Source organism: Cetorhinus maximus, chromosome 36, assembly GCF_964194155.1.
Source record: "Cetorhinus maximus chromosome 36, sCetMax3.hap1.1, whole genome shotgun sequence".
Lineage (NCBI taxonomy): Eukaryota > Metazoa > Chordata > Chondrichthyes > Lamniformes > Cetorhinidae > Cetorhinus > Cetorhinus maximus.
The window spans coordinates 2,561,945-2,589,108 of NC_135914.1; the positions used below are offsets into that span (position 1 = coordinate 2,561,945).

General features: G+C 43.4%; 1 protein-coding gene across 1 annotated transcript; it reads left to right on the forward strand.

Annotated features, from left to right (window-relative positions):
• Window positions 1-4,119: 4,119 nt before the first annotated feature.
• Window positions 4,120-13,560, forward strand: LOC144672198 (uncharacterized). Its single transcript, XM_078534015.1, has 7 exons — window positions 4,120-4,207; window positions 7,549-7,884; window positions 7,987-8,292; window positions 10,502-10,621; window positions 10,753-10,811; window positions 12,867-12,896; window positions 13,433-13,560. The coding sequence occupies exons 1-7, from the start codon at window positions 4,120-4,122 to the stop codon at window positions 13,445-13,447; spliced, it is 954 nt and encodes a 317-aa protein (XP_078390141.1). The 3' UTR covers window positions 13,448-13,560.
• The last annotated feature ends 13,604 nt before the right edge of the window (window positions 13,561-27,164 follow it).

The following is a 27,164-nucleotide window of genomic DNA, read 5'->3' on the forward strand; positions in this document are numbered from 1 at the left end:
CGGCAGTGAATTTACGCACAGTAAGGTCCCATAAACAGCATTGAATTAATGACCTAGATAATTTATTTTTAATGCGCTGGTTGAAAGATAAAATGTGAAACGGGACACCAGAGAGAAGCCCCCACCCCGCACCCCGCACCCCCCATCCCACCAACACCCCACCATTGCTCTTCTTGCACTAATGGGGGTACGACCTTTTATGCCGACCTGAGAGTGCAGATAGCACCACAGTTTAAAGTTTCATGCGAATTCGGCACCTCAGACAGTGCAGCATTCGCTCTGCAGGTTCAGTCTAGACTTTCTGCACAAGTCTCTGGACGCACACACACACATAAACACACACACACATAAACACACACATAAAAGCACCCACACAGAGACATAAACACACACACACATATTTCCTCCCCAAACTGACTACTTCTCAGTCCACTTACAACAGAAACACATTTTGATTTATCTATAAAAACATCCCTGGTTTGGTCTAATCTTCACTCTAATTCCATTGGTTAGTGTGTTTATTAAATTGGTTGGGTCAGAGGAGGGACAATGGTGGGAAACGAGGGAAGGAGATCAGACTCACTGTAGAGATAAAAGAAAATCGCACAAATCTGAAATATGAACTGCTGGAAATCCGGCGTTAAGTCTAACGCAGACATTCTACCAGGGAAATTACCCTAACCATTCTATTATCAGATGGTAGGAGGGGCTGGGGGATTTTTTCTGATTCCAGTTCGAGGGACGAGTGAGATTTTATACAAATTCAGATACTCTAGACTGTGACCTGCTCTGTGATGAACGCGTGGGATACACAGCAGGGGAAGATTTGTACATTATCCCAACAAAAACAAGTTTTTGCATTTTATTAAAACAATTTGAATAAACTCACCTGCATTGCATTCCGATGTGGCCGCTTTGCCTCTGTTTGACGGTCGTGACCTGTGTTATTAATGGTTAAGATATGAAATGAAATATTATCCCAGGCAGGCTGGTTCATAATTATTACAGTTACACTGTGCGCCAATGAGCTGCCAATGCGCCAATCGCCCCAATACGCCAATAGGCGCTGTTTGTTACCAGGGCCCCAATCCACAGAAAGTCTCCCAATACGGTAAAGTTCCCTCAATACTTCAGTGGAGTGAAAATCGGCAGTCGATACACAAGCACTACCTTCCCATCGTGCCTGTTATCTATTGTCCACCTGGTATACTACTGCCACTATTAATAACCAGTAATTCGCAATTTATGTGGGACCTAGAGATAGCTGAGCGATTGTGAACATTTTGCGGGCAGGAAATGCTCTTGTGCATTTTTCCAATTCCACCCACTTGATATTTAATCTGTGCCAACATTTCAATGCAACTTACCCGTTTGTCGCTCATTCTGCCTCTCGCTTTGTCTTCTCTCTCTCAATCTAAAACCGGGTGCAAACAAAAATATAAACCACGTGTTATGTTTTGTGAATTTTGACGGAGATGCCAGAAATAGGTGAGAAGAGAATGTCGAGTGCTTTTAGAGCCAATCCTAAAAACTCTTGGAAATGTCAGCATACACCATTGGAATCAGTGTTGGGGTTGATCTGGATTGGACCCAGTGATAAGTACAGGGGGCGTATACGGGATGAAGTTTTCAAGCGGTACAGTTACTCACTGTTCATTGTGGGATCTCTTGTCTCGTTCGCCTGAAAGAAGAAATTAAATTAGCGCTTTAAAACTACGAGAGGGGGATCAGATAGACAAACAATTATTAAAATATCCCTGATAAATATTAATCCTTACCTGATCTGCTGCTTTTACGAATCGAAATGTACATAAGGATCAAGAGTAGAACCAGTACCACCAGGACAGTTATGACAACATAAAAGGCTATCTCGCACCATCCTATAGAGACAAAACACTTAGAAATTGCTTCTCGGTCAAAACATATTTTCTGGCATTACCGGATGGGAAACGTGAACCAAAAGGAAGCGCAGAAACAGTCCATTCGGACGATCGTGCCATTGCAGACTATTTGAAAGCGGTAAATAATTAGCCCCATTCTCCCTGCTCTTCTCCCAATATTCCTCAAAGCGTCTCTCCATCAGATATTTATCCAATTCCCCTTTTGAAAGTTCCTTTTAAACCTGCTTTCACAGCTCCTTCAGGCAACGCCTTCCAGATCACAACTCACTGAGTTAAAAATAATTTTCCTCATCACCCCCTCTGGTTCTTTTGCTGATTCTCTTCAATCTGTGTCCCTCTGGTTACAGACGACTCTGCCAGTGCAAACAGTTTCTCCTTGTTTACTCTACTGAGGCCTCTCGTGATTTGAACGCCACGATTAAATCTCCCCGTCAATCTCGTCTGCTCTAGGGAGAACATTCCCAGATTCTACAGTCTCTCCAAATTAACTTAAGTCCCTCATTCCTAGTCCCAATCTGGCATATCTCCATGTGCACCCTCCCCAAAGCATTCTGGGCTGTTTCCTTCTTGTAAAGCGCATCCAGTGTGGAACTGACCTCAATTTCTTTCCAAGATCCACTGCCTGAAATGAGCGGTTGAAGTAGATTTAACAATAACGTTCGGAAGAGAAATCACATTCTAACTTGAAGAGCAAAATGTGACAGTGTTGTGAGGGAAGGGTGGATCCAATGGGATAACTCTTACAAAGAGATAGCACAGGCACGATGAGCCGAAATCCATCTTTCCGCGCCTAGGATTCTACGATGTGACGGAGAAATGTAAGGCAAGTCCAGAAATTGCTTACAAGGACAAGTTTACACCTGGGGCTCAGGTAACCCTAACTTATTTTAACATATTTATAATACAGATAATTATAGTTTAATGTACAGCCTACAGGTTCTAAGAAATAATTAATGTCTCCAATTGACTCTAAAGTCGAATACAAGCCTCGATTGAACAGATCGCCAACTCACCTGCACCTGCCTCTGTTGCTTTGAGGAACGACAAACTTTTCGTCCAATATTTGCCTGGAGACCCCAGTTGAACAATACAAGTACATGGTCCGCCAATTCGCCAGGCTTCCCTCGACACCATGACGTGACTTCTGATAGTGTAGGTCCCGTCCGCCTCCATTGTACCGGGATCGCTCTGTCCCTCGGTGACCAGGCCGGAATATTCCAGAAAATAACAATCTGGTTGGAAGAAATTCCACTGACCAAACACACTAATGGGAAAGTTTGATTCAACTTCAGCTCATCCGACGGGACAAACACCAGCACAGCCATCTTGTTGGTGGAACTGTCTGGACAGAGATTGGGACACAGTTAACCATTAATTTGCACCAAATTATAATGCTGAGTAGGATCTGAATTTATTTGACTTGCTCTCTTACCTCCAACCAGCAGTGTTGGTCCATTTTGGAATGATTCAGAGTCATCTTTATTAGCACAGTAGTAAGAACCCGAGTCATTCACCTGGACATTGCGAATTTCCAGAATCAACACATTTTCGCTCCTCCCGTTTTTGGAAATAAACTTACAATTGCCCCCCTGACAGGACTGGCTGTCGATTCGTTTCGGGGCTTCACCCACACGTTGTTTGTACCAGATATAGCTAGACACCGATTTAACCTCGTAAATGCAGTGATAGGTTAATTCCACCGTCTGTCCGACTTCAGCTGTCATTATGAAGGGGCTCTGAGACACAGAGGGCTCGGATTCTGTAACTAGAGAGATTATTGTGACATTACTATTGGTTATTGGGAGATTTAAAGCAGCCCCTTTGAAAACATTCGCCTGTAATTTTACAACAGTTACATCATTGTCTATTTATTGGTGGTTAGATTAATTTTCCAATTTGATTCCTTCGCTTTCTCAGAGGAAACAGTAAATAAACTCACAGGATCAGGACAACTCCCTGCACCTGGCCACTGGGTCACATTTTAATCTTTGTAAACACTGATTCTGGCTCATTCCAGTTTAAAATTCTCACCCGCCTCTTACTCACCGTAAACCCGCAGCGCTTGGAAATTAAGCATCAGAGATAAAGATTCCTTGGACATCTTGACGCGGTGCATTCTCCCTGTTTTCGCTCTCACCAGTTTGTTTCTGCAGTCAGCCGCAAACTGACCCCAGCTCAGTCCCAGTGAGTTTCCCCCCTTTCAGATGCGGTGGAAACTATGACGAGCTATGCTATGGAAAGTTTGATGCCATCATGGGTGCGGTTTCCTGGTGAACGTCACATGCATTTGATATACTGTGGCCACCGTCTGTGCGTCACAGCGGTCAAGTGACAGCCTGTCTGTAAATAATTTTGCTGGGGTATCGTTCGGAGGGTGGGGCGCGCCGTGGTAACAGAACGCAAACTTTATGGATGGATGCTGAATATTGCAGTTAAATATTGATTCAATCTCGAGGTGTCAGAGCAGCTGACAAGGCCAGCATGCATTACTCAGCCCTAATTGCTCGTTGGGAAGGTGGCGGTGAGTGCCTTCTTGAACCGCTGCTGTCCTGTGGTGTAGGTACACCCACAGAGCTGTTAGGGAGGGAGTTCCAGGATTTTGACCCAGCGGTAGTGAAGGAACGGATGATATATTTCAACGTCAGGGTCGTGAGTGATTTAGGGTGGGTGGGGAGGGGCGGGGGGTGCTTGCAGGTTGTGGAGTTCCCACATATCTGCTGCACTTGTAATTGAAGATTTTAGGGGTCGCAGGTTTGGGAGGTGAGCGCCAATAATTCAGAGTGTTATTCATATCACTCAATATAATCTATTCTGAAAACTGGTTGCACAAGCTTCTTGGTAAAATCTGGTTTAGACAGAGACTGGGAAATATTGAATGAAATGTACGTGGTTTGATTTGAATTTTAAAAACTAGAACCTTATTCGACATAACAAATTATGCAGAAATCTAGAGTGGAATTCCAATGGAGCCAACACGGTCACTCTGCACTTATCGAGAATCTAAATGAACGAAATTCTTTTTGAATTCAGTTCGACTTCTTGAAATGTCCGTGCACCGTCCTCCTTTCTATTAAGGTTCACTGAGTAGGTTTCCGACTGACTTATTCTGTAATATAAAACGCCATTGAATTCAGTGTTCTGAGTTCATTGTAGAATTCTGTTGAGCAATGATTTTTGATTGGTCCCAGAAGGGAGTTTCAAACCATAATGCATCTTTCACTTTGTATTGTGCTCTAAGTGCGTTTACAGCAGTTCGATGGAAAATTCACTGCACAGTTATTACTTTGAAATAGCTGTTCAGTTCCTTTGATGTTACAGTTCACAGAGTTACATAGAATTAGCAGCACAGAAACAGGCCATTCGAGCCGAATGCTCGTGCCGGTTTTTATATAACGCACGACTCTCCTCCCACCCTCTCTTCATTTCAGCCCAAAAGAATATCCTTCTATTTACTTTTCCCTCATGTATTATCCAGTTTCCCACTTAAATGTAAACCTACAGGAGCCTCATTCATTCCCTCTGGCAGCGGTTTCCAAATTCTCCCCAAAGTCTGGGTAAAGAAGTTACTCCTGAAATCCACATTGGATTTATCACATATTAATGACCCCATTACCGACAATCATAGGAACACAGGGCTAGGCCACTGGGCCCTTCGAGCCTGCTACACCATTCAATAAGATCATGGCCGATCTGGTTGTGGTCTGTACTCCACTTTCCTGTCTGCCGCCCATAAGCTTTGACTCCCTTGCCGTACAAAAATCTGTTTAATACGGCTTTGAATAAATTCAAAGACCCAACCGCGACGACATTCTGGTGAATAGGTTTCCACATACCTTTGAGCCTTTGGGTGAAAAAATATCTCCTCAACTCTATTAAAATGGAGACCTTTATTTTTCAACCATGCACCTAGTTTTGGCCACAAGAGGAAACATCCGCCCTATCAGGACCAGTCAAGCACTTATATGTTTAAATAAAATCACATCTCATTTATCTAAACCCCAATGGGAATTCCTGAAGCCTCCGGGATTCCCGATTGGATTTATTGATGGCCAATATTGTTGAAATCCTGCTGAAGTAGAGTTACCTTCATTAAATCTGCCGGAATAAACCATTTCATAACTTTTAAGAGCTCGACCTGGTCACCCCTCAATCTTCCCCTTTATCAGAGAAAAGAGCCGAGCCGGATCATTATTTCTTGATAGTTAAAAGCTCCCACTTCTGATATCGTCCTTGTGAAATATTAACTGCACCATTTTCAGTATCTCTGTATACTTTCTAGAAAATTCAGAACAGTGTTCTGTACTCCAAGTGTGGCCGAACTAATGTGAGTGAATACCTGAAGTATTTTGCAAACCAGATGATGAGTGCGTGACAGCAGCTCGACCTGCAATAAACAGGAAAAACGCAGAGAGCTGTCTAAATCGGCATCATTTTCTAACCCGAATCGTGTATCTATGAATAAACACAGAACGCCATTCTGTGTGCATATTTCACACCTCCTACACACCGAGAGAACGAGAACGCTTTCACAGTGAGATTGGAGTCGGGGGTTTAGAGTCTGACCTTCTGAAGTCACGGACAATGAGCTTCCTCGCTGTGTGTGCATTGTCCCATCTCTTCCGCGGTGAGATATCTTAACATGTTCAGATAGAATGGAGAAGGGTTGGAATAGAGTAAATAAGGAGAAACAGTTTCCACTGGGCAGGAGGTCCGGCAATCAGAGGGACGCAGGTTGAAGTGAACGGCAGAAAAACAGAAGTGGGTGGGGGTGGAGTGGGGGAAGGGGGGTTGGGGGTGCGGGCGGACGAAATGCCTTTTCTTAACACAGAGAGTTGTTGTGATCTGGAAGGCGCTGCCTGAAAAGGCGATAGAAGCAGATTCAATAGGAACTTTCAACAGGGAAATTGGATAAATACCTGAAAGGGAAACATTTGCAGGGATAAGCGGGAAGGAGCGGGGCACAGAACGGGGGATAACTGAATAGATCTCTCAAAGTGCCAGCATCCTGAAGGGCTGAATGGTCTCCGCTTGCGCTGCGCGGATCTATAAGATGCAATTCAGTTATCAAGTTCGATGCAAAAATAGAGCGAATATAGTCAACAACGGGGAAATTGTATCCGTCAGGAACAATGAATGGAATTCATTCGAAATGTAACCTCTCCTGGGATAAAAGATGTGAGTTGGCTCCATCGACATTATTGGCGATTCAGAAGAGGACAGAGTTTCAAATGGATTATTAGAGTGAGTTATAATCTCTGGAACAAAATAAAATACCCAAAGTCAGCGGAGAAGAACAGGAAACGAAGGGCGGCTGAGGGAGAAAATGTAACAGTTCGAAATTTAGATTTGAAGAAGCTCTTTTAATTTACTAACTTCACACAGTTCCCATTTGTGTATCCCAGTGATTATCCCAGGTTTACTGCTGAATGGACTCGGACTGTGCCCTTGGAAAGACAGGGATAAAACGGCGCAAACAACCGATTGCGCGCGATTTTTCGATATGAACTATATATTGTTTTAATCATTGTGCCTCCTCCCTATCGGGGTGTATTCGCCGGAGGCAGGCTTCTGGAGAGAGGGTGTGCGGGTGCGGGGAGGCGGGTTGCACAATAACCTGAGGCGACTTGTTTATTTCTCTCTTGCTCAGTTATTGTGTCTCAGCGTGTCTTGTCCCAGTCTCCGCGCGTTCAGACACTCCCTGCGGGGGATCGCGCTAAACTGAACTGCCACACGGAGACATCTAAACCTGGGGTCTTCTGGTACAGTCAGCGGGATCGAAACAACATGAAGCTGGTTTACACAGCGTATAAGCACATCCCAGCACTGGGGAGGTTTTCCAGCGAGGTTTCCGACGAAGCGTGTTATTATTCTCTGCTCATTGCGGATACCCGGATAAATGATTCTGGAATGTATTACTGGGCAATAAACATTTACCAGAACCGGACTTTAATATTCGGAAATGGCTCCCAGTTAGTAATTGCAGGTAAGTTTCATCATTATTCCAACGAATTGAGCATTTCCACAGCAATTAAAGATGTCTACATTGAACTGTTAATGGGTCGTCTGTTCCATTTGCCAAATTTAGAGGGTTCCCCGACCATATTCCTCCTCACCCCGCCGGAGGAGGAGATTCCCTCCATGGAAAGGGTCCCGTTGTTGTGTTTGATCAGAGGCTTGTCCCCCCATTCCTTTCCCGTCCGCTGGAATGTTTCCGGGAGGGATGCTGAAGGACAGGCCGATTCCGGGAGAATTAAGACGGGCGGCACCTACACCATCAGGAGTTACACCAGCCTCTCGGCGGAAAATTGGAGCAGCGGCGCTCTCTGTACTTGCGCCGTTCAAATTAACTCCAGTGAAAATCTTCTCAGTGCAAGTGTCTCATCTCAAAGAGGTAGCTCTTAATAGTGACAGTTTATAAATCTAATTAATGCTGATGGGAGGCTTTGTCAACTTTGTAAATTAGAATTGTACATCTGTCCGTGTGTGTCCATGTATCATGATTTTATCATTGGCCTATCATAGATCCCTCCATCATTCAGAGTTCAGCTTTCTAAAATTCTAACTCCATCTGTTCTCTCCAACCCAGAGAGTTATGGATGCTCAATCACTGAGGTAGATTTGTGTGCACTAATGGAATAAGGGATGTCGACAGGGCAGGAAAGTGCATTTAATGTACAAGATTAACCGTGGTCTTATTGAATGGCGGATTTTCTTGAAGGGCCGAATGGTCTCCTTCTCCTATTTCTTGTGTTCTTGTGTCTGTCTAAGCATATTGACATGATTCCATTGCGCTGGATCATTTGTTAGTGTGCAAAGTTGAAAGGTGTGATTACATTCCCAGTGTACCACTTTGTCTCACCTGGCCTCTGTAGAATTATCTATTCATACCTTTATCTGCTTATCATTAACAATAGTTCTGTCTGTCTTAGCTAAACAGTGATGTATAAGGCATCTTCTATATCTGGCTGTCTATCTGTTTATCTGTCAGTCAATCTCTCTTGATCTGTATCAATCAATCCATCCCTATCATAGTGCAGTTTAAGGTAGCTGCTTTATGTATTTGTTTTTCTGACTCTCTCTCTCTCTCCCTCTCTTTCTGAAACCCTCTCTCTACAACTCCTCTCTGCCTTTCCCAGTTCCTGTCGCTGTTTATCTATTCACTTTCTCCCTGTCTCGCGCTCTGTCTTTATCTATTCATACATGTATTGATCTTTCTATCTCCCTCACTCAACCTCCGTTTATCTTGTCTATTTCTATTCTAGTTCAATGGTGTGTTATAAGAAATCTGGGACATTCATCTATCTTCCTATCTCTTGATCTGTCGCCATCTCTCCCTTTCTCACTCTTTCTCTCTTTCTCTGTCTGTCTCTATCACGCTCTTTCTCTATCCTTTTGCATCCAGTTAAACACGTCTGTATACGCTATGCACTCTATCTATCACAGTCTCCTTATCTCCCGATCTCTATCTGTCTTACTATTTCTCCATTCATCTCCCCATCCATCTCTCCATCCATCTCTTAGCTCCGCTTCTCCCACTCTCCTAATCTCCCGCTCTCGCTCCCCACTCACTCCCCAACCCTTCCTCTCCCCCTTTCCACCTCTCCCTTCCTCCCTCTCTCCCCTATCTCCCATTTGTTCCTCTCTCCCCCACTCTATCCACCTCTCCTTCTCTCCCTCTCTCGCCATCTCTCCCTCTCCCCCTCTCTCCCCATATCTCCCTCTCTTGAACTCTCCCTCTCTTCCCTATCCCTCATCCCCCTTTATCTATCTCCCTATCACTCCCTCTCTTTCGTGCTCCCTCTCTCCGTATCTCTCCCTCTCCTCCTCTCTCCCCAACTCTCCCTCTCTCCGCATCTCTCTCCTCTCCCTCTCCACCCCTCTCTCCCCCTTTTCCCCTCCCTCCACCTCTCACCGCTCTCTTCCTCTTCAACTATTTATGTCTGTATTCCTATCCTAGTTAAATATTTTTCTCTACGTGATCTGTTCTCTCGATCACTCTCTGTCCATCTGTCTCTGGTTTAACATTTGTTTGCTATTAAAACAGTGCTGTATCTACCTCTCCCTGTCATTCCCCCTCTATCTCTCTTTCGTTATCTTTCTATGTTTGTCCCATTTAAATAGTATTCTATGAGATCGCTGCTCTCTCCCTTTCTCGGTTTCTCTCTCTTTCTTTCTGTTTCTATAAACAGTGCCCTATCTACCTCTCTATCAATCTCTGTCTCAGTATCCTTTTCAAACAACGTTTTTAAAGACCTCTGCTCCACCGCTCTCGTTATCATTCTCCCTATCTCTCTCACTCTTTCTCTCCATATATATATATATATATTGTCCGGTCTAAACAGTGCTTTATAAGATCTCTGCTCTCTCTTACATTCATCTCACCGTACCTCTCTCTAACTCTTCTCCCTCTCTCGATCTCTGACTACTTCTGCATTGTTTCAACATTTTTCTAAAAGATCTCTGCTCTATTTCCAATCATGAAATGAGCAAATATCTATTTCCCTCTCCAAGTGAAATCACACATTCAGATTTGACATTTTTCCCCATTTGTTTAATTAATTTCATAATCTTTCTTTTAAATGAAATTTTTTTTTTTGCAGATTCTCCGCTCCCAACCATCTGCCGTTTCCTGCTTCCCGGGGGTTTGGCGGCGGCGGCGCTTCTCCTTCTGGGGATGATCCTTGTGGCCGGGAGAAGTTGCTGCAGGAACCGGCAGACAGGTAGCGATTGTTGGGAGGCGCTTAACTCCGCGGCGCTCTCAATCCATCCATTTAACAAGTTACTGACACTTTCAGCCGGTTCGTGTGAAATGTTGCCACTTATGCTCAGTTCAAATTTTACTCTCCAACAGGCAGCATGAACATTGATGAGGAACTGACAGATTCCACAGAACAACGAGAGAATAAAGAGGTAAAAGAATGGAATTGTTGTTCCCACAAGCGTGGATACATTTCACTGAACTTTAATCCAAGGTTTAAATTTCATAGTTATTGAGATGAATATAGAAAACTTTGCGTCGTGGGCACCACAGGATGGCAGAAACTAGGCTTCAATTCCTCTCGTGGGGAAGCTAAAGGGGTGATCTAATCGAGCGGGTTAAGATGATAAGAGGATACGATCGTGTCTATAGAGAGAAACTATTTGCTGTGGTGGCGAGGAGATAGGATAAGTAGTGGAGGCTGTGGGTCTGGAGTCCAGAAGAAGAGGGCAGAACCTTAAAAATAACGCTAGGTCGTTCAGGGGTGATGTCAGGAAACACTTAGTCACAGAAAGGCGAGTGGAAATCTGAAGCTCTCTCCTTTCAAAAGCTGCTCAGGCTGTGGGATCAATTGGAACTGTCAAAACTGACACTGATAGATTTTTGTTGGGTATGGGGATTAAGGATTATGGAACCAAGGTGGGTAGATGGATGTTATGATACAGACCCGCCATTATCTAATTGAATAGGCTGGATGGGCTGAATGGCCTCCTCCTATCCCTATGTTGATGGTGTTTTCTATATTAATAGATTCGTTTTCTTTTTGTTTCTCCACAGAAGCTTTATGCCCGCTTGGCCTTTAAGGTTGATCCCACACTCTGATTGGAGAGGAAAGAGGGAGAGTGCTCACAGTTTGCTTCCAGAAAATGAGGTGTTGTAGAAAGTTTCCTCTGATGGGCGGGAAAGACCGAAACTCCGACCGGTGCAAATTCAGGCGCATCCTCAGCGCAAATTTATGATTTCACCCACAGCGTGAACTGAATAATATTTTAATGCCAACTATTCCAACGATGAATTATCACCTGCAGTTCCATTCCAGCCTCTCCAGGTTTCTGTTATCTGGTGTACTATGGCATTCTGCATCTTTATTCAGTATGTCGGCAAGAAATTATACAAGCAGATTTTACAATGTATCTGTGCTCGAGTTACCTACATATTAAAACAAGTTTGAAAACCAATGACAGCTCTTTAATACCAGTTTTTTTGTTTATTCAGAGCAGATGCGCCCAGGGTATTTCTGAGGCGAATTTACAAGGTCATTTATAGAGCAAATGTAAGCAGGATAGATGTTGGGTTAAGGGCCGACAGGTGCTGGATGGGGATTTAGGCTGCATTGATATGAAAGCTGCAGTGTTAGTGGACCGCGAGCCTTCATGGGCTGTGTCCTGGGAGGGAACAAGGTTACATTTACTCTTGAAAGAAGATTATTGGCAATCCATCCGTCCTTTGGTTAATACAATTTAGTGCATTTTAACGATTATAAGCACTGGTTCGAAGGCACTGAAAGGACAGGAGGAGGAAATTTGATCCGTCACGCCTGGGCCAGCTTTTTGAATGTGCACTTTAGTCCCACACCCCAGGTGTCTCCTCATGACCCTATGAATTAGTCCTCTTATAACACACCGCCCATTAAATGTTAGAGTCGATCCTGAGTACAGCACATCCCATCGGCTGTGACTGAAAGCGGCTTGCTGTCGCTGTTAATAATTATCAAACATGAACACAATTCGCTCCCCACATTAGAATATCAGTCAAACGCGTGAGTAAATTTGATGTTTCACTGAAATTATTGAACTTATTTCCATGACATCTTTCATTTCACCAATATTAAAAAGCTACTCTGGAAACCGTTGTTGCGCAGATCATCTGATATTTTTGTTGATGAATAAATTCTGGGCTGCAGAGTGTCTCGGGAATCCTGTTCGTAGCTGATATGAACATTCCCAAATTAACGGTAACTTATTTTGTTGTAAAGGCTCATTCTGCACAGATATTTCGAGAGTTTTTCGAGACATTTATTACAAGGCTCAGATGGGGAAGGTCATTCTGCTAAAGGAGTATGGAACCAAGGTGGGTAGACGGAAGTTATTATACAGACCCGCCATGATCTAATTGATTAGACTGGAGGAGCTGAATGGCCTCCGCCTATCCCTATGATGATGGTATTTGTTATATTAACAGATTCGGTTTTTATCGTTTCTCCACAGACACTTTATGCCCGCTTGGCCTTTAAGGACGTAGTTGCACTGGAGGTGGTTCAGAGGAAGTTCATTAGATTGATTCCAGAGTTGCGGGGCTTGTCTTCTGGGGAGAGATTGAACACTTTAGGCCCATACTCGCTCGAGTTTAGAAGGATGAGAGGAGATCAAATTGAGGTAAATAAGATGCTAAAGAGGATAGACAAAGCAGACGGGGAGCGGATGTTTCCCCTTCTGGGGCATTCCAGAACGAGAGGCCATAGTATTAGGACAACGGGTGGTAGATTTAAATCAGAGATGAGGAGGAATTGCTTTTCTCAAAGCGTCGTGAATCTGTGGAATTCACTACCTCAGAGTGCAGTGGATGCCGGGATGCTGAACAAATTGAAGGAGGAGATAGACAGATTCTTAATTAGTAAAGGATTGAAAGGTTATGGGGAGAGTGCGGGAAATTGGAGTTGGGGCCGAAATAAGATCAGCCATGATTGTAATGAATGGCGGCGCTGACTCGAGGGGCTGAATTGCCTACTCCTGTTCCTAGTTCTTAGGTTCGTATGTTCGTATGTTCTAAGGAGGAACCCACACTCTGATTGGAGAGGAAAGTGGGAGAAAGATCACAATCTGCTTCCCGAACATGACGTGTTGCAGAAAGTTTCCTCTGTTGGGTGGGAAAGTCCGAAAGTCCAACCGGTGCAAATTCAGGCGCATTCTCTGCGTGATTTTGTGATGTCGCCCAAAGCGTGAACTGAATAATCTCTTACTAAAAGCAAAACACTGCGGATGCTGTAAATATGAAACAAAAACAAAAATAGCTGGAAAAAAAATCAGCAGATCTGACAGCATCTGCGGAGAGGAAGGCAGTTAACGTTTCGAGTCCGTATGACTCTTCATCAGAACATTTTAGCACTTTTGCGTTTTAGTAACTGCGACCACAACATGGTACAATTATTGTTATGGACAAAGAAATAGACAAATTTCAATAGAAAAGTGAATAATCTCTTAAGTCGGTTACTGCAGTAAGGAGAGATGATATCTTGGAGGGGGCACGAATGAATTTTTGAGGGTAGAGCTCAGTAGTGAAAAAGTTGCAGGCACATTTTTAGGTGTTTATTATAGACCCCCAGATAAGCAGCTGGAAATTAAAGGAGCAAATATGTGCACAATTTGTGGAGGTGTGTGAAAACAATGACAATAGTGTAAATAATATTAATAGGTGATTTCAACTTTCCCAACATTAATAGGGATAGGCATGGTGTAAAGGGCTTGGATGGAGTGGATTTCTTGGAAATGTGTGCAGGAGAACTTTTTAGGTCAATATGTAGAGGGTCCAACAAGGGACAGGGCAGTGTTAGGCCTAATTCTGGGGAATGAAACTGGACAGGTGGCTGAGGTGGAGGTGGGGGAGCGTTTTGGTGATAGCGACCACAATATGGTACAATTTAAGCTTCTTATAGACAAAGAAATGGTCAAGTTGCAAAATATGTTTTTGACTGGGGGAGAGCGGATTTTAGTAAAATAAGGCAGGATCTGGCCAATGTAGACTGGTAAGAGCTACTAGTGGGGAAATCAACAGGGGAGCAGTGGGGGGCGTTGAAATATGAAATGGGGAGGGTACAGGCTCAACATGTTCCCTCTAGGGTGATAGGAAGGAGTAACAAGCCCAAAGAACCATGGATGACCAGAGATATTCAGGATACGATGAGAAGGAAAAGAGAGGCTCTTAGCAGGTACAAGGGAAGCAAATATGCTTCGAAACCTCAGCTACTCAGCTGTAAAAAAGGGCAGCTGCCAGTGAGGGCTACCACTGGAGAAGGTTGGTGATCAAGTCAGTGACCTAATTCACATCCAGATTTGATTATTCTTAAAGTGAATCATCAATCCGCCCCGAGACTAGTTCACGGGAAATAGTTCACGACACCTTCAGAAGCACAATGAAATTGTTTCAACTCTACAGAGAGTAGGAAAACTTTAATGGTGGATTTGTGGATATGACCCGATTATCGCACTCTGACGCAGTTCACTGGTATAATTATGTTTTGGTAAATAAACCAGACAGAACATTTTATGAATCATTTCACCAAAATATTGCCAAAAAGTGTATTAGTGGATAATTCTGAGAGTTAATCTGATTTACCGATATTTCCCCCATGTTGGATCCGTGGATGATTCAGGATATCACAAAATGCGGGTTAATGGACACCATGCTAAATGGTTGGCGTCGGGTCACGAAATTGTTGGTCCGGGTTTCGAGTTTATAACTATCAAGAAAGATTGAAAAGGCCGGGGCTCTTTCCTCTAGAAAAGTGGAGGCTATAGGGGTGACTACATAGAGATCTTCAAAATTAAGATAATATTCGATAGGGTAGACGTAAAGAGACGTTTCCACTTGTGGGAGCGAGGCCAGAACTAGGGGGGCATCGATATAAGACAAACACTAAAAAATCCAATGGGGATTCAGGAGAAACTTCTTTACCCAGAGAGTGGGGAGAATGTGGGACTCGCTCCCACAGGGAGTGGTCGAGGTGAATCACAGACATGCACTGAACACAAAAGCTGGATAAACACATGAGGGAGGAAGGAACAGAAGGATGTGATGATGGGGTGAGATGAAGAGAGGGTAGTAGGAAACTAGCATCAGTAAGAAGGCTGTATTGGAGAAATTAATGGGAATGAAATTTGGCAAGTGCCCGGTACCCGACATTTTGCATCCCAGTCTGTTGATAGAGTTTGCTGAACGGATAGTGTATGCTTTGGTGATCATTTTCCTAAATTTTATAGATTCTGGAATGTTTCCAGAAATTTGGAAGGTAGAAAATGTCAACCTTGTTTAAGAAGGGACGGAGAGAGAGAAAGCAGGAAACTACAGACCTGTTAGCCTTACATCAGCAGTAGGGAAATTGTTAGAATCTATTATAAAGGATGTGATAAATGGATACTTGATCAGATTGGGCACAGTCAACATGAATTTTCGAATGGGAAATCAAGGTTGACTAACTTGTTGGAATTTTTTAAGGATGTCACTAACAAAATTGTTAAAGGAGAGTCGATGGAAGTAATATACTTGGATTTTCAGAAAGCTTTTGAGAAAGCCCCCAAAGGAGGTTGATTAGAAAGAAAATAGCAGATAGGCTCGGAGGCAATATATTGGCATGGGTTAACGATTGGATAACAGGCAGAGAATACGCAGTAGTAATAAACGGATCAATATTGCATTGGCTGTCTGTGACTAGTGGGGTACCGCAAGGATCAGCAGTTGGACCCCAGCTGTTCACAATATATATCAATGATTTGGATGTGGGGACCAAACGTAATATTTCCAAGCTCGCAGGCAATGCAAAGTTAGGAGTGTATGTGTGTTTTGAGGAAAATGTAAAGTGGCTGAAGGAGGATTTGGACATACTTAGTGAGTGGGCAAGAACAAGGCAGGTGGAATAAAATGTGGGAAAATGTGAGGTTATTCATTTTGGTAGAATGAACAGATGTGTAGAGTATTTCCCAAATGGTAAGAGATTAGAAAGTATAGATGTAAAATGGGACATGAGTGTTGTCCATAAACCACTGAAGGCTAGCATGCAGATGCAGCAAGCTATTAGAAAGGCTAAGGGAATGTTAGCCTTTATCTAAAATGGATTTGAGTACAGGAGTAGTGAAGTCTTGTTTCAATTGCAATTTTTAGGCTGCACCTAAACTGTGTGCAGTTTTGGTCCCCTTACCTCAGAAAGGAAATCATTGCCATAAAGGGAGTGCAACAATGTGTCACCAGGCTTGTTCCGGGGATGGCGGGACTGTGCTATGAAAGGGAATGGGGAAAATGGGGCCTCTATTCTCTATAGTTTTGAAGAATGAGGGATGATCTAATTGAAACTTACAAAACACTTAAAAGAATAGACAGGGTAGACTCAGGTAAGATGTTACCCCTGGTTTGGGATTCGAGAACCAGGGGACACAAGTTCGAAATAAAGGGGAATCCCCTTAGGACCGAGGTGACGAGAAATTTCTTCACTCAGACGGTTGTGAATCTTTGGAATTATCTACCCCGAAAGACCCTGGAAGCTCAATCATTGAGTATGTTTAAGGTGCAGGTTGATAGTTTTCTGATTAACAATTGACTGAATGGTTATGAGGATAGAATGGTTAAAAGGCATTGAAGGCATCGTATCGACGGGCTGAGTGGCCTTCTCCTGTTCCGATGTTCCTATGGGAGGAAGATCGTGTGGAAATGAAAGAACGGCACAGAGCAGATGGCCCATGCTCCGCTGATCCAAAGGAGTAATTCTGACAGAACGAGACAGGCGGGAAGAGAGATTCTGGGTAAAACAGTTACTAAAATATTAGCGCCTGGTTCAAGGTTTGTTCAATCTGGTGTGTTTCTGTTGAAACCAGAATAAATTAACCTGTTCTCAATGAATTAAACATAACACTAGGAATTAGGGGGCTTTTACTCCCCTTCACGCGAATGTCAGGAGCAGAAATGTTGTTCAATTCAGCGCCTTTTGACCTCAGCTTGACCCAGTCTGGGTTGTGCATCGCCTGTGACGCCAGTTTTCCAGGCAGAGCCGTGTGTGGTCTCCTAACCTGTAAACAGGAAACCCTCTGCTAAAGTTTATATGCGCGCTGGTTTTTCCAGTGAGTGTATACGTGTGTGTGGGCCGGGGGCGGGGTAGGTGCCCATGTTTATCCCGCGAACAACATCATTAAAGGCATGATCTGTGTCACAAACACATTCTTATTTGTGGGTCTTGCTCTGCGCAATTACCGCTGTCGCACTGATGCAGCCGCTTCTTTATAGGAAGATTTTCTCTCTCCCGGACATAACAGAACCCAGGGTGTTGATTTTGTACCTCTTAGTTATTGTATCTCAGGCTGTTTTGTCCCAGGCTCCGGCGGATCAGAGTCTCTCTCTTGCAAGTACCTAGAAGGTGCACTGTAACACGGCTTAGTTGGCGGTGCTGGAGAGGGGGACGGGGCTGGGGCGGACCCCGGGTATAAACCGGACGCGTCTGCAACTGGTTTATACCGTGACAGAATACAAACCTCCACCAGAGGTATTTTCGGGAGAAGTTCGCGGCACATGGAATCTCTATTCTCTGATCATGTGCCTATGTATAATTTCTGACCCCTTACTCCGTTCTCATGTATCTCATTCTTTCAGTGTTTAGCTTTCTGAATTTTTAAGCCTGTCTGTTTGGCGCAAAAGCGGATGGAGGAAGATATGTTGTTTTGACAAGTCAATGATTAAATCAAAACCCAATTTTCTGTTTATCAATTTCTCTCCCGAATCCTCTATTTCATCACATGTGCTCCATTGAGCTTCCAGCACGGAAACAGTGCATTCGGCCTTTTAGCTCAGCGCTGTCATTGCTGCTCCACACGAAACTCCTCCCACCCCCTCCTAATATAACCCCATCAACATATTCTATTCGTCCACTCTCACTCATGTGTTGATACAGCTTCATCCATAAATCCGTCTCTGCAAGTGACCTCAACCACTCTCTCAACCACCGGTCTCTGTTTAAAGAGATTTCTCCTCAATTCCTGCTTGCATTTATTAATGATTATTACTGATGGCTTCGAGCTCTGGACTCCCCGAGCAAGTGCAAACACGTTGCCTACGCCTGCCTGAAAAATCCTTTCAATATTTTAAAGAACTCAGGTCACTCCTCAGCCTTCTCTTTTCTTGAGAAAAGAAGACAACCTGTTCAAATTTTCCCCACTGTTACAGCCTCTCAGGTTTGGAATCGTTACAGTAAAAAACATTTTCACCTTCCCCTATTTCTCCATATTCTTTTTTATGATATAGAGACAAGATTGATTCACAGGACTCCAAGTGTGCTCAGGCTAAGTTTTACTATTCGTTTGATATAGCCTTTCTTCTTTTCATGCTTATTTATGAAGACATGTCCACATTCTGGGCCTCTGTTTATTTATGACCTTATTAACCTCTCACCAATTTCAGTGATTTTTTTAGTCTGCACCTAAGAACCCTCAGCTCCTCTATCCGATTTAAACTTTTATTTTCCAGTCAGTGTGTAGCCCTCACCCTAGACCTAATACTAACCCAAACTCCAATCCTTATCCTTCCTCGGAAAACGGTCTGTAAATACCACTTCATTCAAGACAAAAGAATGAAATCCGCCGGATAACTATAAACTAGTTGGTCTTTCACGCGTGGCGGACAAACGCTTAGCATTAAATATTATAAATGGAATTGGTGAGTATTTCTGAATATGTGGCTTCGTTACGGTCAGATAGTATCGATTTGTGAAAGTGTCGCCATGTTGAACACATTTAATTAAGATTTATTTTTCAACAAATCTCCGAACCGACAGCTGAAATGAAGGCATTCCATTGAACGTGTATGGATTTCTATCAGGTCTTCAGGTGTCTCTCAAGATGTTTAATTGAAATAATAACGCGTCCAGCGTGAAAGAGGTGGGGGAAGATGGATATAAACACAAATACAGACAAGGAGAAATGACTATCCCTCATGTCGAGGGTTGGAAGTGTTGCATTCCGTTGAGAACTTCGGGATAAGTTTGGAATTGATGTAAGAATCTGGAGCGATATGTGGGTAATGAGCAAATCTTTGAATGAAGTTAGCAAAGAGCTAGCAGAAACATGGATGCCCTCGTTGCCTCAGCCTGTGTCCTACACTGTACTGGTCATTGCTGAATAATTCCATGATGCAACAGTATGCATCTACTGTTCGCTCCCTGACTTCTGTCTATTTAACAATCAATATATCTCTCTACCTGTCTAGCTTGCTATCCGTCCGTCCGTCCGTCCGTCCACCCACCCACCCACACATCCATCCACACATCCATCCATCCATCCATCCCCACCCATCCAGCCATCCACCCATCCCTCCCTCCATCCATCCCTCCCTCCATCCCTCCCTCCCTCCATCCCTCCCTCCCTCCCTCCCTCCCTCCCTCCCTCCCTCCCTCCCTCCGTCCGTCCGTCCGTCCGTCCGTCCGTCTGTCTGTCTGTCTGTCCGTCTATCTCTCTCTCTTTATCTTCATATCTATATATCGATATATCCATCTATCTATCTATCTGTCTATATATATATCTACCTATCTGTGTATCAATGTATCTATCCATTCCCCTGCCTGTCTGTCTGTCTATCTGCCTATCCATCCTTTCTTTCACTCTCTCTCTCCCTATCTATCTATCTATCTATCTATCTATCTATCTATCTATCTATCTATCTATCTATCTATCTATCTATCTATCTATCTATCTATCTATCTATCTATCTATCTATCTATCTATCTATCTATCTATCTATCTATCTATCTATCTATCTATCTATCTATCTATCTGTCTATCTGTTTATATTTATGTCTGTCTTTCTGTCTGCCTGTCTGTCCACCTGCCTGCCTCTCTGTCTTTCTCTATCTCTGTCTGTCTATCTATCTATTTATCTATCTATTTATCTATCTATCTATCTATCTATCTATCTATGTATCAATGTATCTATCCATGTCTCTGCCTGTCTGTCTGCCTGCCAGTCCATATTTTCTTTCCCTCTCTCTCTCTCTCCCTCTCGATCTACCTATTTATCTATCCCTAAATGTCTCTACCTGCCTACCACTCTGTCTGTCTGACAGTCTATCCAGTTTTTTCTTTCTCTCTCTCTCGCTCTCCATTTATATATCTGTCGATCTATCTATCAATCTATCCATATATCTATATCTCTGCCTGTCGATCTGACTGTCTGTCCGTCAGTCTGCCATCTTTGCTTTCTCTCTCTCTCCCTTTCTATCTATCTGTCTGTCTGTCTGTCTGTCTGTCTGTCTGTCTGTCTGTCTGTCTGTCTGTCTGTCTGTCTGTCTGTCTGTCTATCTATCTATCTATCTATCTATCTATCTATCTATCTATCTATCTATCTATCTATCTATCTATCTATCTATCTATCTATCTATCTATCTATCTATCTATCTATCGAACTAACTAACTGTCTATCTATGTTTCTGCCTATCTATCTATCTACTCATCTGCTGAATCATCCTTATATTGCACAAAATGCGCAGTAAAAACCGACAAAAATTTGATAACAAAACGTAAAACGAGCATGTAGAGGAGAACGCACCCCAGGGCTGAGGGAGGAATGTTTGCAATGCGACCAGTTCTGTGCTTGCTAATGCCCATCTCTAGAGAATTCCCAATTCCCCTCGCCATATTGCTTTCATTATGTTGGCAACCCAGTCCGACGCCACATCAGAGGCTGCTGCCACACGGCTTGATTACTGTTTCCTAATTCAGTTTTTTAAAAGGACCATTAGCTATGGAACTATCAACTGTGGGCAATGTTAGGTATCCCCGTCATTCCCCTACAATTTCAGTGCCTGTGTATGGTGTGTGCACATGTGCTCCATACACTTCCTCAAGGGAGGTCCATGAATCTTCTCGGGTTGGATCATGTCTCTGCCCCACCCCCCCACCTTGTGATTCTTAATGTCTCGATTCCACTATGTCAGAGAACATAATACAGCGAGTGATAAGCTTCAGCAAATACGCCAGCCATGAATTCTACCTTGCCCATTGAACTCATGTTGTTCCCATGTTCTCAAACTGCATGTTCAACAATAAGGCCGAGTCAATATTTATTCGGTATGAACGCTAGCCAAATCGAAACTTTGTATTTTAGTCCAGACACCCCCGACATATTTCGGACAGCCTTTCCATGCCGTGATGGGTAAAGCTCCGACGTTTCCTGCTCATCCCTGAACTCAGCATCCTGCCTTTACCCCGAATTCATTCGCTGACGACTGGCTGCGGCCTCCGAAACGTTGGCTGCCCATGTCCTCGGATGCCACAACCCTGATCTAGAGTTCACAACCTCGATGCTTAGTTTCAACACCTCTCTTCTAACCAAGCGGCCTACTTCCTTCTACCAAAAACACCATCTATCACGAACGATAGCGCCCAAATCATTAGCAGAACAAAGACAAACTCCTTCTGCCTGCTGGACAAGCTCCATTGCATTCCAATGTTCCAGTGAATCGATTCGAAAACCCTTGCCGGTCCCTGGCAATCAATTTATGCATGAACCACTAATTACAGCGACCTCCCACACATACCAAACGACAGCACGCATTCTCCACTCCGCTCTCAGGCCTCGTGGTACAATATTTCTGCTTATTCCCCGCTCCATCCCCTACACCAGCGCCCCAAATCATGCAAGGCACAACACCCAAACCATCTGTGGAACTCTCTACCTTCATCGGCTCTCTACTCAAAATGTCCCCAATCACCGAGTCAATGCCCTTGCCTCACTTCAGGAGCTCACCGTGCTAGCATTCTTCAGCGTTTCCCTTCTCAGAGTCAGGTATGAAGAGCGGGATGCTTCACGGTCATTCTCATGGAGTGCGCGTAAGGTGCCCCTGTTCGCTGGCCATTGCAGTCTAGGTGGATTAAATGATCGATTAAGGTTTCACTGATCCAATCAGCATAATTCAAACTAAGTCGGGACTCGCCCAATAAATAATGATCTCCAGTTGTTCGAGGTGGTACAATGTTTTCAAGCTGATGTATTAGATTCAAGGGCTGCATCAGTTGGACCAGCTGTTTGAGTATGATGGACAGTGTAATTTTGTGGGACTTCATTATCTTGACGAGTTGTATTAGTTTGATTGCTAATTCAGTTTAACCCTGTAGTCCATAACTACGACTTTCACAATCCAGCATTTGGAATTTTCGTACTGAGTGGCTGTAGTGAAAGAGGGCAGCCACATCCCATAGCGCTTAACAATCAGACTTGACAGAGCAAACTTATGTTAGAAATTAAATTGTTGAATAAGGACAACTGAGCAAAGGGCATCACTGAGACAGAATGAAATGTAGAGATTGGCGTGACGCTGTTGGAATGAATGCACCATTTCTTTGTGTCCATGGTATCTATTTTCTTTTGCTAATTAGTAATTTCGGAATTTACACGTTTTGGAATATTTCCAAAGCAGGCAAAGTACAAAATATGTTCTGTCAAAACAAGGACATAATTTGATGTCGTAATAAGTTTGTTTCAATAAAGAAAAAATCTATTTGAACAATGATGTGAAGTCAGTGTCCTCGTGGAGATACCGGAGGATATAAATTAAAATCTTTGGGAATGTGTTGCTCTCGTGCTTAATTCAGAGACATTCCCAGCAGCTCGAAGGAACAGATCGCTTCACGCAAAAGATCATGAACAGATTCTCCAATTACCGGCTATGCTTTGTTCAGGTTTTCAGCTTCAACCTTTGCTTTTCCAGCACCTTCATAATCATGTCACTCCCATTCCCTTCTTTCGCCCAGGCTTGCCTTCACATTATCCGTTTGTGAATCTTCCTTTCCTTCCTCGAATTTTCCATTCCCATTTCAGCGGATGGTCTTTCCACCAATGTCAGACATCGAAGTCAACATCTACCTTGACAATGCACCCTGAAACCCTGCTTCATGTAAAGACTCTGTTCTACCCTCCCAGCTTCTCTGTCTCATCTTATTCTATAGCTGTGATGACAAAATCCACATCTGTCTTTCCCAAGTGAAGTATTTGCCTCCTCAGCAGAGGTTTGGCCCCTTCACTGCGTTGACCTGGCCCAACCGTGTCCATTCTATTTCCAGCATTGTTGCCCTCGCATCCAGAAACAGCAGAGGGAGCTCTTGTCCAGAGAGATTTCTTTTCCACTTTATCTTGTGTTCAAAGCATCTCTTGCTGTCAATAGAACTTATTGCAGAACTTTCCACACAGTCAAATGAATCATTCCTCTGAAAATGAGGGAGAAAATAAATTGGTTCGAAAATATCAAAAGATTCAGGTGAAAAGAAGGCACAGCAAGAGCCAAAGCTGCATTTCTAATTTTCATACACAATCACCCTGCACCTGCCAATTATAAGCAAATATCATTTCCCAATCTTCATGTGTGCTCATCTAAACATAATCTGGCCTCAAGTAAATTGTATTGAATCCCGAAATATTGTTGCCTATCTCTCAACGAGCATTCATCTCAAAGGCTTCCACTATCATTTAAATTCATTTGAATCCGTAAATATTTCTTGTCCTTCTCTCAATGCATGTTCATCTAAAACTCTCCTGTTAGCATGTAAACGCATGTAAATATCCTTCTCTGTACCTCCACCAGCCATTAAATAGTCTGAGATACTTGCATTCTTCTAATTCTCCCGTCTTACGATTCCCTTATCTTAATTGTTCCAGCGTTGCCTCCCGTGCCTTTCGCTGTTTTGAATCTAAGCTCTAGAATTAGTTACCCAAACATCGCCACCCCACTAAATCACTTTCCTGTTTTAAGATGTTCCTTTAAACTCTGACTTTTATCAAGTTCCCAGTCATCTGACCTCATATCTCCTTGTGTAGTTCAATGCTAAAGCGTTCAATAAAAATCTGTGAAAATATTGATTTGCTAAGCGCCTAGCAGCATAGGAACAGGAGAATGACATTCAGCCGTCGAGCGAGCTCCACCATTCAATACGATCATGGCTGATCAAACATGTCAATACACTATCACCATAGCCCTTTACGTTACTAGTAATTATACATCTATCATCAGAGAGTGTTTTGCTGCTTTAAATACACTTTACAAATGTAAACTGTTGTTACCCTGACCCACCAAACTCTCAATGAACAGGCACAACAGGGGATGTATAGAGATTCAACTCAATCTATGCCGTAGCATCAATTATCCTCATGGCAGGAACGGAATTATTTACATAAGGAAGGACTAAATATCCCTTTGCACCTCCCGGTCGAATGACCTGGGGAAAGATGACACAAAGATTTGCCGAGTAGTGGATAGTGTACAGATGACACAAAGATTGGCCGAGTAGTGGATAGTGTAGAGGATAGCCATAATCTCCAAAACGATATAGATGGGTTGGTGGAGTGGGCGGTAAAGTGAGAGATGGATTTTAACATAGAGAAGTGTGAGGTCATACATTTAGGCAGGTCAAACAGTTACAGGGATTTCAAAATAAATGGGAATATACTAAGAGGGATAGATGAAGTGAGAGATCTTGGCGTACAAGTACACAGGTCCATGCAGGCAGCAGTTCAAGTCGACAAGGTTGTAAAGAAGGCATATCGAATGCTCTCCTTCATTGGCAGAGGTATAGAATATAAAAGTAAGGATATAATTTTGGAATTGTATAAAATAATGGTGAGGCCACAACTGGAGTATTGTGTGCAGTTCTGGTCACCACATTACTGGAAGGACGTAATAGCTCTGGAGAGAGTGCAGAGGAAGTTTACTAGATTGTTGCCACTGTTAGAAAAGTGTAGCTACGAGGAGATATTGGATAGGTTGGGATTATTTTCCCTGGAACAAAGAAGGCTGAGGGGTGATTTGATTTTGGTGTACAAAATTATGATGGGAATAGAGAGAGTGGACAGGATAAAATTGTTTCTGTTAATGGAGAATTCTAGAACCAGGGTATATAGATTCAAGGTAAATGTCAGAATGTGTAGGAGGTACATGCAGAAGAACTTTTTTATGCAGAGGCTAGTGGGTGTCTGAAATTCGCTGCCAAAGTTCGTGGTAGAGACAGAAACTTTAAACGCTTTTAAAAAGTACTTGGATCTGCTCCTAAAGTGCTGTAAGCTGCAGGGCTAAGGGCCAGGTGTTGGAAGGTGGGATTATAAAGGGCACCTGTGTGTCCTCGGGCTGGCATGGACAAGAGGAGCCGACTGGCCTCCTTCTGTGCTGCAACTTTTCTATGGTTCTAAGAGTGTGGCTTAAATGCAGAGATGTGCAACCTGAATCATAACCAATTAAAAACTTCTTTGAAATGTAAAAGGGCACGTGTTTACTGCAGAGTTTAGATCCTTGTACGCGGTCACCACAAAGCATTCCAATTAGATTCAGCACTGTTAAAACACAGAGAATCTGCTCTACACTCTCCTATTTACCACTAAATCTCAAACTTAGACGCATATTAATTATCCTTCCACACTCTAAGATCGTAAAGCAGAAAGTAAATACAGATTAATCTTCCCCAAAAATGTCACATCAACCATGTTCTGAGCAAGGGTTCAATTCTGATTAAAACTCCATTTGCACCATTCCATCAAATTATGCAAGAACAGGTGAAGCAAAGGTTAGATACAGGGTAAATCTCCCTCTATATACTGTTCCACTAAACAATTCCTGTGGAAGGTACAGCAGGGGTTAGATGCGGGGTGAATCTCCCTCTATACTGTTCCAAAAAATACACCTAAGGAGATTTAGCAGGGGTTAGGCATATTTTTGGTACAGAGATACATCTGTCCTTTGAAATGTTGCCAGGGATTGTACTGAACCGGATAGGTGCAGCGTAATGTTCCCTGTGCACTCGATGGCCATTACAAGGGCAAGTAAAACATGACTTGGATGCAGTGTACAGTTCACATTTGAATGTCACAGCATCAAGTCATGGACAGATATAGCTTAGTGATTCGCTGATTACAAGATCTTCAGCACTGCTCCGTTACATTTATGGCATGGACAGCTGGGTAAACATAGAATTACAATGCTTCCTTTACACTAGCTCAAGAACATCTCAGGGCAGGTACCGCACCCCGCAGCTACACATTAATGTTGTCTCTACTTTGCCCCGTCAAATACCCAGTTCAGTTACCGAACGCGCTAGATGCAGAGTAAATTTCCTTGGGTGCTCTAAGATCAGTTTCATTGAAAATCAAGCAGTTCTTGGATAGGGAATAAATCTCCCGCTGTACAGTCCCATCAAACAAAACCAAGACATGCTAATCCAATTCGGGTGGATAAAGAGGAAAGCTCACCCCACAATGTCCCGTCAAACACTCGCAGGACAGGCACAGCAAGGGGTTAGATACAGAGTAAAGATCCCTCTACACTGTGCCCATCAAACACCCTCAGGACAGGGACAGCATTGGGTTAGGTACAGAGTAAATCTCCCTTTGCACTGTCGCCAACAAACACTCCCATGACAGTTAAAGCACAGGGTTAGATACAGAATAATGCTTCTTCTACACTGTCCCCATAAAACACTAGCAGGACAGATACAGCACGGACCAAAGATCCCTCTACACTGCCCCATGAAACACCCCCGAGCAGGTTCAGTAGGGGTTAGATACAGAGTAAATCCTCTTCGACAATGCTCCATCGAACATCGATATGCTCGGTACCGAACAGGCTGTATATAGATTCAAGCTCCCTGTGCACTGTCCCATGGAAAACCCCAGTAATATTACAGCACGCTTGAGACAGAATAAAGCTACCTCTATATTTTCCCACCAACATTCACACGAATGGTCAAGCAGAGCTTCAGTATAGGTTGAAGGTCACCCTA

Coding starts and splice junctions, on each gene's coding strand:
- LOC144672198 (XM_078534015.1), top strand. CDS start 4,120: ATGACGAGCTATGCTATGGAAAGTTTGATGCCATCATGGGTGCGGTTT. Junction 4,208..7,548: donor TTTGATATACTGTGGCCACC/GTCTGTGCGTCA, acceptor TCTCTTGCTCAG/TTATTGTGTCTCAGCGTGTC. Junction 10,812..12,866: donor AACAACGAGAGAATAAAGAG/GTAAAAGAATGG, acceptor GTTTCTCCACAG/ACACTTTATGCCCGCTTGGC.